Raw genomic sequence first — 13,596 nt, 5'->3', positions numbered from 1 at the left:
GGCTCACTGAAACCCGCCTCCCAGTTTCAAGCAATTCTTATGCCTCAGCCTCCAGAGTAGCTGGGATCACAGGCACCTGCTAACAGACCCTGCTAATTTTTGTATTGTTGATAAAGACAGAGTTACATCATGTTGGCCAGGCTGGTCTTGAACTCCTGGCCTTGAGTGATCTGCCTGCCTCAGTCTCCGAAAGTGCTGGAATTACAGGCATGAGTCACTGTGCCCAGCCATCCATCCCTGTTCTTGTCTGGCAGGGCCCTTTCTTCCTTGATCTATATGGCTGGTGGTTTTCCTCTTTTCTGAGATACAGTCTTGCTCTGTCACCCAAGCTGGAGTGCAGTGGTGTGATCTTGGCTCACTGCAACCTCTGCCTCCTGGGTTCAAGCAATTCTCCCTTCCTCAGCCTCCCAAGTACCTAAGATTACAGGTATGTGATACCATGCCACGCTGATTTTTGTATTTTTAGTAGAGACAGGGTTTTACCCTGTTGGCCAGGCTGGTCTCGAATTCCTGACCTTGTGATCCGCCCTCTTTGGCCTCCCAAAGTGCTGGGATTACAGGCGTGAGCCACCATGCCCAGCCTGGCTGGTGTTTTTCAAGAGCTGCTAATTGTGGCTCTGTGCTGAGTGTTGTAAAATCAAATGTAAGACAGAAGAGGTGTTTTTCTTCCAGGAGTTTATAATTTTGGGGGGAACAGTCATATAGAAATAAAAATAAACTCTAAAAGGTCAGTGATATGGTTTGGCTCTGTGTCCCACCCAAATCTCATCTTGAATTGTACTCCCAAAATTCCCATGTGTTGTGGGAGGGACCTGGTGGGAGATGGTTAGATTGTGGGGGCAGCTTCCCCTACGCTGTTTTTGTGGTATGAATAAGTCTTACGAGATCTGATGGTTTGATAAAGAGAAACCCGTTTCGCTTGATTCTCATTCTCTCTCTTTTCCTGCCACTACCCACATAAGATGTGATTTGCTCCTATTTGCCGTCCACCATGATTGTGAGGCCTTCCCATCTGCGTGGGACTGTAAATCGAATTAAACCTCTTTCATTTGTAAATTGCTCAGTCTTAGGTATGGCTTTATCAGCAGTGTGAAAACAAACTAACAGTCGGTGTTTGTCTTACTCATCTTATTCATACATACAAAGTGCTCGTCGTAAAACGTATTAAATAAATAAGTGAATGAATGAGATCAATCGAAATGCAAGACAGCATATAGCACTAAAATGAATAAAACAAGCAGTAACTGCTATAGGACTGAAGAGATGTGTCTATTTGGGTGAAAGTATTTGAGGAGGGTCTAAGGTTACAGCCCTCGATTTGGGTCTGGAAACTCCCAGTGCCCTAGGTTATTATATTGGGTAAAAAGAATCAGCAAAAGGCCTATCATCAATCTTTTATGGGAATGCCCAAGGGGGGAAAAACAGGATGACTGGGTCAAACTCTCTTCCAAATATGCTGGCAATCGGACCTTCTGATAACACAGTTTTTCCTAGCAGAAAAATAATAGAGTCCTTATCTGTGAAATGCTTTTAGAGGGATATATCAAGTGTGTGTCTAGGTTGTTAATGATAACAAAACCTGTAATTTGTGGATTTATGGACGGCATGACAGGTCGGGGAATTAATGGGGAATAAGTGGAGATGTTAATGGAAATGGTTCCTTTGTAAATCAGTGTTTCACATGCACTGCTCTCCTCTCATAAGCAGACTGGGAGAATGTGAGATCCTGAATTTTAAATGTGAATCAGAATAAATCCCGAAGTTGAAGAAGAAGAAACTCCATTAATGGTCTTGGGCTTCTCTGAGGAAAGGATGCTTTGCCTCTGCCTTGTGATTGCTGAGACCCTTTCCCAAATTGTTTTAATTTTTAGAAACAAGGTCTTGCTCTGTCACTGAGGCTGGAGTGCAGTGGTGCAATCATAGCTTACTGCAGCCTCCAACTCCTGGGTTCAAGTGACCATCATCCTCAACCTCAGCTCCCATAGAAGCTCAGACTGTAGCCTCATGTCTCCATGCCCAGCTAATCTTATCTTAATATTTTACAGATGGGGTCTCACTATGTAGCCCAGACTGGTTCAAACTCCTTGCCTTAAGTGATCCTCCAGCCTCAACTTCCCACATAGGTGGGATTACAGGCATGAGCCACAGTGCCCAGCTGCCAATATGCTTTGGATTATCAGTGAGGACTGTTGCTGAGGAAGATCAATAGCTCATGTGACTCTGGCAGGACAATCTGACCCTTTGTGTTAACTCATTGGGTCACTCTGCCTCTCCTGTTTCTCTTCCGTTATGGTGAATTGGTTCATCTTTGCTCCTTACTAGCACTGAAACTTCAGCCTGGTTTTTTAAGTGTTCTGAATCTTAGTTTCCTCATTTGTAAAATGGGTTGATATCCGGCATGGCTGTGGAATTACATAGGGGAAAATGTATCGAGCACTTACCCTTCCCTGCACTGGAGCAGGCACTCTCTTCCCAGCTGAAACCAGCCCGGGGGGCAGGAGCGGCACTGCCTGCTGTGTCTCCCGTCACACGTCCTGCAAGAGCTGTGGCAGCGGGCACACCGGTGGCTGTCCTCATCGGCATAGTAGCCCTCTGGGCAGTCCTTCACACAGGTTGTGTCTGTCATGGGAGGAAAAAAGTCTTTCTGGACATCAGGCATGACACAAGTCTCCCCTGTGTTCTCCCTCCTGTGTGCCATGGTGGGAGGGAGGAGAGGGCTCCAGGAGGAATGGGACAATGTCCCTGTGAGTTGATGGATATGCTTGGGAACTAAGATGAGTGTCCCAGAAACAGAACTGCCCTAAGGCCATGAGGAATACAAGGAAAACGGAGGTCACAGTGGATTAGCCGTGGTGGGTAGAACAGAAACTACAGTCCAGCGACTGTGGATGTTGGCAACGGCTCATTGTGCAGCTCATGTATCCGGTTAACTAGGGGGAAGCCCCAGTTTCCTAAAGGAAAAACACCTCTGTATTAGTCTCTTATTGCTGTTCTTACAAAGTATCTCCACCTTGGGGGCTTGAAACAACAATTTATTACTGTTCTGGAGGTCAGAAGTCCAAACAGGCCCACAGCGCTCTGTTCACTTTAGAGGCTCTAGGAGGGAATCTGTTTCACTTCCTTTTCCACTTTTTAGAGTTCACCTGCATGCCTTGGCTCATGGCCCTTTCTTCAGTCTTCAAAGGCAGCAGTGCAGTATCTTCTCTCTGTCCCTGTGCTTCTGATGACATCACCTTCTACTACTGGCTCCAATCCCCTGGCATCTCTCTTATCAGACCCTTGTGATAGCATTGGGCCTACAAGGATAATTCAGGATAATCTCTCTATGCCAAGATCCTTAATTAAATCACAGCCCCAAAGTCCCTTTTACCAAGCAGACTAATACATTGACAGGATCTGGGGATTAGGATGTGACATCTTCAGGGCGGCCATTATCCAGTCTACCACAACGTTCAAAAAAGTATCTAGTTTATAAATAGCCTGACCCTGGTGGTGTGGTGGTGTGGCGCAGGGTGGAGAGAATGTGAGGAGACCAGGCTGAGCAAATCTGGGCCCATCCCCAGGGGGCTACAGCTCTGTGTCCTACACCAGCGCTGAAGCCTCAGTTCTAGTCTAGTCTACAGCCTCTGTTGAGGGGAAGACCACTTTGTAGAAGCGAGATGTCTTCCCCTCTGTATGAAGGCATCTGAGATGATTACTGGTGGTACTCTAGATTGGAGCTAAGTAGAAAAGAAGGTCCCAGGGGTGAGAGTACATGGGAGACGTGGCTGGAGGGAATGCTTTTGTGAAGTGGCAACTGCTGGGAGGAGAGACACAGAGATTTGTGGACCAGGAGCTAAGGCAGCTGGAGAGGGAAGATTGGTCTCTGAGTGTTTTCTATTGTGAAGTGATCAGGAATGGTACTGAGAACGGATCTCCCTGTGTCTTAGCAGGGGAATGGCGTCCTTGCTCATCATGAAGAAGAAAAGCTTGCTGCACATGTCTTTAAAACATTTCTTTTAATGTTTAAAAATTTAAAATTTAAAGTTTTAATTAATTTTTTATTTTTTTGTAGAGATGAAGTCTCACTATGTTGCCCAAACTGACCTTGAACTCCTGGGCTCAAGCAATCCTCCTGCCTTGCCCTCCCAAAGTGCTGGGATTACAGGCGTGAGCCACTGTGCCCAGCCTACCACATATGTCTATTTGGAGTTTCACGCTTCTGGTAGGGGAGAAAAGTGCTCATACTTTCTGGTCTTCACCATATTCATCTCTTTCTTCTGTCTCCTATGGATTCTTTTTTGGTTTAGTTTTATTTCATTTTCTTTCTCCCGTGCTTGTTTTAAGCCTAGTCACAGTCCCCCTGGAAACCTGAGGACATTGCTTCATATTAGCAATAACCTTCAAACCTGATCTGAGGGACATGGCCAACCTTGAACTGTGCCACATTTTACTTAAGAAGATTTCTTAATCAGCCACGCTACATGGAGGGGAAATTTTGATGAGGAGCTGAATATCTACATGTTCTTAAAGTGTAAGCCCACAGGCTACTTTTTTTTTTTTTTGAGATGGAGTCTCGCTCTGTGTAGCCCTGGCTGCAGTGCAGTGGCGTGATCTTGGATCATGGCAACCTCTGCCTCCCAGGTCCTGGTTCAAAAAATTCTCCTATCTCAGCCTCCCAAGTAGCTGGAATTACAAGCCACCATGCCCAGCTAATTTTTGTACTTTTTAGCAGAGAGGGGGTGTCACCATGTTGGCCAGTCTGGTCTTGAACTCCTGACCTTGTGATCCGCCTGCCTCGGCCTCCCAAAGTGCTGGGATTATAGGCATGAGCCACTGCACCCCACCCAGACTACTTATTAATTACAAGGGAATAAATAGTAATTATGCATTAGGGAACCTGAACATCTTGGTCAGATGATCAACATTAATATCACCGAGATCATGCACCTCCAGGTGTGACTCTTGGAGGACACAACAACCCTGTGAAGTATGCTGACCAAGCACACACTCGGCAACTTCGCACCCATCCAAAAGGAAAAATGAAGACTGTATTTGTCTAAAGCATTGATATTGTGAAAAAGAAAGAAAGCCCATGGAAACATTTCAGATTAAAGGGGGCTAAAGGGACATGGAAGGGCCTGGCTTAGTGGTTCACGCCTGTAATCCCAACACTTTGGGAGGTTGAGGCAGGAGAATAGCTTGAGCCCAGGAATTTGAGACCAGCCTGAGGAACACAGTGAGGCCCTTGTCTCTAAAAGAAAAAGAAATTAGCTGGACATGACATGGAAGGGCCAGGCATGGTGGCTCATGCCTGTAATCCCATCCCATCTACTTGGGAGGCTAAGGCAGGAGGATCTCTTAAGCCTAGGAGTTCAAGGCTGCAGTAAGCCATGATCATGCCAGTGTGCTCCAGCAGCCTGGGAACCACGCCTGGCCTCCTGTCTCTTATACAAAAAAACAAAACAAAACAAAACAAAAAAAACAGTAGGTAGAAAAAGTGGCTGGGCATGGTGGCTCATACCTGTAATTCCAGCACTTTTGGAGGCTGAGGAGGGCAGATGGCTTGAGGCCAGGAGTTCGAGACCAGCCTGGCCAACATGGTGAAACCACATCTCTACCAAAAATACAAAAAAAATTAGCCGGATGTGGTGGTACCCACCTGCAGTCCTAGATACTCAGGAGACTGAGGCATGAGAGTCACTTGAACCCAGGAGGCAGAGGTTGCAGTGAACCGAGATCATACCACTGCACTCCACCCTGAGCAACAGAATGAGACTCCTCAGAAAACAAAACAAACCAAAACAACCAAAAAACCAAAAAAACCAACAACAACAAAAAAAGGGGGGACGTGGAAGTGCAATGAAACAAGTGACTCTAGACTGAACCCTAAAGGGGAACTGACAAAATTTTAATATGGATAGTATATTAAAGTATCATATGAATGGAAAATTTACTAGAGTTGATAACTATCCTGTGGTTATGTAAGAAAATAACACTAATCTGAGGAAATACTAAAATATTTACAGGAAAGGGGCCACGATGTATGTAACTTGCCCACAAATGGCTTCAAAAAAAACAATATTGGGAATGATGTACATGTATACACTGAGTGAGAGAGTGTGATAGAGAGAACGAGCGAGAAGGGGAGAGAGCGCCACAAACAAACGCTAAAGCAAATGGGGTAGAAGATGAGCAATGGGCAAACTGGGTGAAGCCCATCCGTGCGCTGTTCTTTGTATGGTTCTCACTCTTGCATCATTTCCCAAACACAAAGCAAAAAATTAAAAAGAAAGAAGCCAGTATCTACTGGACAAGGCAGTGTTCGAGGAAGTTTCCAGACAGGGGGAAACACAAAGCCCTCCTTGGAGAAGTAACTCACTGAGAAGAAGGCTGTCCCTGGAGCACGTGCGGCACTGGTCCTCCGCCGGCCCTGTGCAGTGGAGGCACTTAGCGTGGCAGAGCTTGCACCTAGCAGCATCCTCATCCCAGTACTCGTAGGGGGTGCATTTCTCATTGGCCACGCAGCTCCCACGGGGGTTCTTCATCAGGCCTTTTTGACAGGTGGTGCAGGTTCCAGATGATGAGCAGGTCAAGCAGGATTTGTGGCAATCTGCGGGCGTGGAGGGGTGGCAGACAGAGTGAGTGAGGGTCAGGGTGGCCCTCGGCGGAATGGCTTCCCCTTGGAAAGAAGGTTCACAGTCCTTCCACATTTCTTCCAGAGATTTCCAGAGCTGTGGGCCAAGGGTGTGGGGCCATGAGTTGGGTACAGCCCTTGAACTCTGGGGTGGACCATTCTTTTGCAAAATGAGAGAAAATTATTTTATTTTCTCTGTGGTATCCAGGGAGTGCCTTCCTGCAACAGCCACCTCAGAAATATTAGTAAGGCTCACTATAATTACCCAAACTGCAACAAAATAATAACAAGCCATTCTGTAACAGCACCTTTTCCACCATCGGAACACCTCCTGTTATGGTCCTCCACTCACCTCCAGAATACCTTGAGCTTATCATGAGCACAGCAGTTGTTGGAAATGTATTTAATTATCTGTTGACAAATAAAGGTCCCTTTTGCATTTATTTTTGAATACATAGAGCCTGTGAAAGGGCCTGGCATATAACAGGACTCAATAAGTATTTGTTAAACAAAGAAAAATAACAATTCACTTTCACCTCTAGGTTTTCTTTTTCTTTTCTTTTTATTAATTTAAATAGAGATGGGGGCCGGGTGCAGTGGCTTATGCCTGAAATTCTAGCACTTTAGGAGGCCAAGGTGGGTGGATTGCTTGAGCCCAGGAGTTTGAGAGCAGCCTGAGCAACATGGTGAAACAGTCTCTACAAAAAACACAAAAATTAGCACAGTGATGTGCGCTTGTAGTCCCAGCTGCTCAGGAGGCTGATGTGGAAGGATCGCCTGAGCCCAGGAGGTCAAGGCTGCAGTGAGCTGTGATCGTACCACTGTACTCTACCCTGGGTGACAGAGTGAGACCCTGTCTCCAAAAAAAAAAGTAGAGATGGGGCATCACTTTGCTGCCCAGGCTGGTCTTGAACTCCTGGCCTCAAGTGATTTTCCTGCCTTGGCCTTCCGAAGGGCTGGGATTACAGGCATGAGCCACTGCACCAGGCTGACCATCTCTGGGTTTTAGTAGTTGCTGTTCTCTCTGCCTGGAATTCTATTCTCCCAGATGCATGCAGTGTTTGTTTCTTCCCTTTCTCAATGAAATCTTCTAAGACATCTCAAGTGTTATCTCCATTCTGCCTATCTTCCTGTCCTGCCCCTCTGCCTTATTTTTGCTCTTGGCTTATGGTCTTTAGTGCCTGTCTTCCCTAATAGAATGTGACTTCCATGAGGGCAGGGACTCTGTCTCACTCCCTGCTGTTCCCCAGGCCTGAAGGAGCACACAGCACATAGCAGGCCCCCAGTAAGCCTTCCCTGGGTGAACAGATGCATGGTATTATTATTGTTTATATTATCCTCTCATTTTATCTAAATCAGGAAATTGGGCTGCAGATGCTGAGTCACTTATGCTAAGTAGTATCAGGAGTTGAACCCAGGACCTCAGCCACTGCCTCGCTACTTCTGCCCCAGTGCCTCAGGAAAGGTATGGGACTTTTAGAGGTGTCTGTACTATCTATTAAGGGATAATCTGGGTGATCAGAATGGATCTAAAGTCCTTGTGTTTCTTACAGAAGATCCTGCTTAGAGATTGATTGGTTGGTTGGTTGGTTGGTTGATTTAGCTCTAGGGTCTTGCTCTGTTTCCCAGGCTAGAGTGCAGTGATGTGATCATGGCTCACTGAAGCATTGACCTCCCAGGCTAAAACGATCTCCCATCTTGGCCTCTTGAGTAGCTGGGATCACAGGTGCACACCACCACATCTGGCTAATTTTTATATTATTATTGTTTTTTAAGAAATAGGGTCTTGTTATGTTGCCCAGGCTGGTCTCAAATGATCCTCCAGCTTTGGCCTCCCAAAGTGTTGAGATTGCAGATGTGGCCACCGTCCCCAGCTGAGATTTCTTCATTCTAAATGCTTTTCTACACCTCCCCAAATCTTAATGTTTCAGATCGGGTTCTTTGTGTCATCTCTCTGGAAAGTCAGGTTGTCTCTGTGTTTCTTCCAATACCACATTCCTTTTCCCCGCTTTGGTCTGGTACAAAGTGCAATCGCATTGTAGGGAGACATGTCAAGTGAGTTTCCAACTCTGTCCTCACTAGCAGAGTCACATTGAGCAGGTGCTTATCTTCTTAAAGCATCTATTTCCTTCTCAGGAAAATGGAGAAAATTGCCATATTCCTCAATGGCTCTCAACCCACACTAAGCATCAGAATTACTGGGGGTGGGAGGAGGAATTAAAATGTTGGGTGCAGGCATCTGTGGTTTTTAGAGCTGCCCAGGTGATTTCAATGAGCAACCAGGCACCTTTTTCAAGATAATTAAATCAGGTAAATTAAGAAAACATGCTCTGAGACCTGTAAAGCTCCCTGTATGGTAAATTACTTTCATTACTGAACATCAGAGAAAGGCCGGAAGTTCAACCCTAGTTCCTGCCCTCACGTAAGCAAGATGGCGTCGAAGGCCTGTGGCTGAGTGCCTCACCTCCCAGAAGCCATCCCCAGACCCACGAACCCCCACCTCTTCTGCATGTGGGCACAGCCGTGACGTCCATGCTTTTTCACCTCTGAGCAGGTAGGACATTAACACTAAATAATGCTTTATATAAAACACACAAAAAGGCATATCTGAATCACAAGGCTGGAGCAGAAAGCCCTCAGGACTGAGACACATCTTCACGTCCTACCAAAAACCTCCCCCCGAGTATGTCCTAGGGCGTGGGTGTCCTAGGGTTTCTCAGTGGAAGGTCACTCTCTGGCTCTCGCGGTTGTTAGGGGAACTGACTCTGGACATCTATCTTGTGTTTGCTTGGGGGTGACATGGAGGGGTGAGGGGCTGCTGGCTGCCTCATCGGAGTAGATCCTGGGGCTCTGGAAAAGCCCCCTGACCACACATTTCTCTCACTTGCTAGAGAATTCTAGTAATGCATAACTTATTTTTCTGTCCCTCGATAATGAATAAGAGGCAAATGATTCATGCGGAGTTAAAACATAAGGGGGAGGCCGGGGAGGGCGGATTACTTGAGGTCAGGCGTTCGAGACCAGCTGGGCCAACATGGTGAAATCCTGTCTCTACTAAAAATACAAAAATTAGCAGGGTGTGGTGGTGCACGCCTGTAGTCCCAGCTACTCAGGAGGCTGAGGCAGGAGTATCACTTGAACCCAGAAGGTGGAGGCTGCAGTGAGCTGAGATCGTGCCATTGCACTCCAGCCTGGACAACAGAGTGAGACTCCATCTCAAAAACAACAACAAAAAACATGGGCCAAGTGCAGTGGCTCATGCCTGTAATCCCAGCACTTTTGGAGGCTAAGGTGGGTGGATCACTTGAGGTCAGGAGTTGGAGACCAGCCTAGACAACATAGTGAAACCCCATCTTTACTAAGAATATGAAATTAGCCAGGCACGGTGGCACATGCCTATAGTCCCAGTACTCAGGAGCCTGAGGCAGGAAAATTGCCTGAACCCAGGAGGCGGAGGTTGTAGTGAGCTGAGATCATGCCACCACACTCTAGCCAACAGAGTGAGACTCTGTCTCCAAAACAAAAAACAAACAAAAGAAAAACCGTGGAGAAAGACAAGAGGCACCAAGAAAGTCCCTTATGGTGGCACAGTTTGCTTGTGCTATAAGCTTTTAATGGCTTAACATTTCAAGTAAAGTCTTGGATGACTTTTGAAGGTTTCTCCTCTCTGCTGTAAATCTTCATGTGAGAATGTTACTTTGATCAGCAGTTCATAGCCACTGTTGTGAGGACGGTCCATGTGATTTGTCACTAATAAAAGTTACCTGTACAAAGCTTATGAGCGATTCATTTAAAAGAATATTTACAAGCGATTCAAAATATGACCCCTTGAGTGAGGGGGTAAAGGATGAGATGGGCTGGACACGGTGGCTCACACCTGTAATCCCAGCACTTTGGAAGGCCGACGTAGAGGATTGCTTGATGAAGCCGGAAGTTCAAGACCAGCCTGGGCAACATTCTGAGACCTCATCTCTATATCCCCAGCAACTCTGGAGACTGAGGTGGGAGGATCACTTGAGCCCAAGAGATGGAGGCTTCGGTGAGCCATGTTTGTACTACTAAACTCGAGCCTGGGCAGCAGCGGCAGACCTTGTCTCAAAAAAAAAAAAAAAAAAAAAAAGATTGAGATGACAGCTCTGGGGCTGGGCCTGGGCTGGAATTGTGCAAACCCTGGAGCCTATTTTGAATCCCAGACGCCTTTACCTCTGCACTCCTTAGTCTCTTTTTCATAATAGGTTCCTGCTGGACACTCCTCCAAGCACAGCCCATCGTAGAGGACCCAGGAACTCTCAAGACAGAGCTCGCAGTCGTCAGCGTTGGGGCCACTGCACTCCAGGCAGTCTTTATGGCAGGGGACACAGTGGCGTGAGTCTGCATAGGAGCCACGGGGACAGGACTGGTGGCACACATCATTGTGCAGGAAGAACTCAGGCACGCACTCTGCAGAAAGGAGGAAGCAGCAAGTTATCGCCAGGGGAAAGGAATTCATTGTTTCTGCAGTGGGCTGGCTCCTCCCTCAGCACTCTGGTTGATTTGACCTGAGAGTATGCTTACCCTTCCCCCACCTGCCAGGGTATAGACTTGATTATCTCACAAACCCTGGCTTGCTAGGGGGAGGCTACACATTGTGACCATATTAGATGGTGCTGGGCTTACATACTGAAATGGTCTGCCCTTAGAAGGTGCAAAAAATTGCAATGCTGCAAAAGACAGGGATGGCTGAGAGGCTGGCGGTATTGTTTGAAAAACCCGAAAAGCATGAACAGATTGTAAAAGTTGTATTGAGAACTTCACACTGTGTTTAATACAGAAAGCAGTTCAGGAATGGTTGGATTAGTTAACTTTTCATTCATTGTTCAGGTACCACAAGGAATAAAGATTTGATCAGTGTGAAGAATACGTTGTGGGTTTATTTGTGTTCATTTTCTTACTTTGGAGGGAATCCTGGAAAACACTTGAGGTCACACCAAGAGAACACTTTGGATAGGGCAGCACCAGTTAAATCAGTCTGTATTATTATTCTGGAGAGAAAATTGAACACCTTTTTGGGGGAGATAATTCCTGAGGAAAAAAACAACAAAACTTGTTCATAGCCAGAGTGGTCATCTCAGTCATAGTTGCCCAAACTTTTTTTTTTCCTACCCTTTTTAACAATTGTAGTTTTCTTCTTTTTAGACAGCAATCTCCTGCCTCAGCCTCCAGAGTAGCTAGGACTATAGGCGCCACCACCACGCCCGACTTATTTTTTATTTTTTTCTTTTTATTTTTTGGGGAGTCTTGCTCTGACACCAGGCTGGAGTACAATGGTGCAATCTCGGCTCACTGTAACCTCTGCCTCCGGGTTCAAGTGATTCTTCGGCCTCAGCCTCCCGAGTAGTGGGGACTACAGGCATGTACCACCATGCCCTGTATATTTGTTTTTAGTAGACACAGGATTTCATCACATTAGCTAGACTGCTTGAACTCCTGACCTCAGGTGATCCACCTGTCTCTGCCTTCCAAAGTGCTGGGATTATAGGCATGAGCCACCACATCTGGCCAAACAATTTCAGTTTTCTAGCTACTTCTGTGTTTTGTGGTTTACCAGCAGTCTGTAAGATTTTGTGTTCAAAAAGATGGGAACAGCTGGGCTCGGTGGCTCATGCCTGTAATTCCAGCACTTTGGGAGGCTGAGCCAGGTGGATCACCTGAGGTAAGGAGTTTGAGACCAGCTTGACCAACATGGAGAAACCCCATTGCTACTGAAAATACAAAATTAGCTGGGCATGGTGGCAGGCACCTGTAATCCCAGCTACTCAGGAGGCTGAGGCAGGAGAATCACTTGAATCCGGGAGGCGGAGGTTGTGGTGAGCTGAGATCTCACCGTTGCACTCCAGCCTGGGCGACAAGAGAGAAACTCCATCTCAAACCCCAAAAAACAAACAAAGGGAACATTAAGTTTTTCTCTGTATCTCTAGCACTTAGGATAGCACTTGCACACCTGCTGTGTGTACATGTGAGTGTGTGTGTAAGAAATCATGCAGAAAGGGGCTCTTGCTTGTCTTAGCTTGCAGCATCCATAATGAAAAGGGTGTATCTCACCCTCAGTTTCTCTGATGACAGGCACAGAGACGTACCTTTTGGGAAAGGTAGGGCAAATGGTTCCCGCAGCTCTTTGCCATCCACCCTCAGGTAATCAGCCCCACCAGGTGGCTCAGCAGAGCCTCGCTCTCCCGTGGAAAGCTCCTAGGTACCTTTGCATGTTTTCTCATGGATGCAGTCCTGACACATCTCTGGGCAGTGCTTGCACACCCCCTCCACAGCCACGTGCCTCTCCGGGCAGGTTTCCTGGCACACTCCGTGGTGCAGGACGAGGGCTCCTTCACAAGAATGGCAGTTGGTGGCGTTTCCTTCACACGTTCTGCAAGGAGAGCTACAGCGTTCACATACGCCGTCTTCTGCATAGAAGCCCCTGTGGAAGGAAGAGAGAGCACAGCTGGAGAAGCTGACCTGCTGGAGAAGTGACTGACTCCTGGAGGAAAGGAATTAGGGCTAAAAACAAAAGGGCTGCTGCCGTTGTCAGCTGATTGGCATCCACGGATTTGTGAGGAAGTGAAAAAGAACATTCAGAAAAATGAAAGGAAAAGGACAGGCATTATTCTCATGAAAGGAAAATAAATCTTGGGACCCTAATATCACTAAGCCAAAGGGAAAAGTCAAGCTGCGAAGTGCTTAGGGCAAACCTGCCTCCCAGTCTATTCCTTCAAAAGATAGTTACTGGCCAGGCCAGATGGCTCACGCCTATAATCTCAGCACTTTGGGAGCCTGAGGCAGGTGGATCTCGAGGACAGGAGATCGAGACCATCCTGGCCAACACAGTGAAACCCCATCTTTACTAAAAAATACAAAAATTAGCTGGGCATGGTGGTGCATGCCTATATAAACTATGGAGGCTGAGACAGGAGAATCACTAGAAACTGGGAGGGGAGGTTGCAGTGAGC

At 46.8% G+C, this 13,596-nt stretch overlaps 1 protein-coding gene across 1 annotated transcript in view; it reads right to left on the bottom strand.

Annotated features, from left to right (window-relative positions):
* Window positions 1-13,596, bottom strand: part of PCSK5 (proprotein convertase subtilisin/kexin type 5) — a 461,778-nt gene that overhangs the window by 21,643 nt on the left and 426,539 nt on the right. Inside the window, exons 31-34 of the mRNA XM_037743744.1 lie at window positions 12,850-13,067; window positions 10,820-11,056; window positions 6,362-6,592; window positions 2,442-2,619 (exon numbers count right to left, since the gene is read on the bottom strand). Coding sequence (XP_037599672.1) covers window positions 2,442-2,619; window positions 6,362-6,592; window positions 10,820-11,056; window positions 12,850-13,067 — 864 coding nt within the window. The remainder of the gene's footprint in view (window positions 1-2,441; window positions 2,620-6,361; window positions 6,593-10,819; window positions 11,057-12,849; window positions 13,068-13,596) is intronic.

The sequence above is a fragment of the Cebus imitator genome, unplaced genomic scaffold (genome assembly GCF_001604975.1).
Source record: "Cebus imitator isolate Cc_AM_T3 unplaced genomic scaffold, Cebus_imitator-1.0 Scaffold150, whole genome shotgun sequence".
In the NCBI taxonomy this organism is placed as follows: domain Eukaryota; kingdom Metazoa; phylum Chordata; class Mammalia; order Primates; family Cebidae; genus Cebus; species Cebus imitator.
Note: the sequence above shows the minus strand (reverse complement) of the source record. Positions and strands in the feature narration are given on the sequence as shown.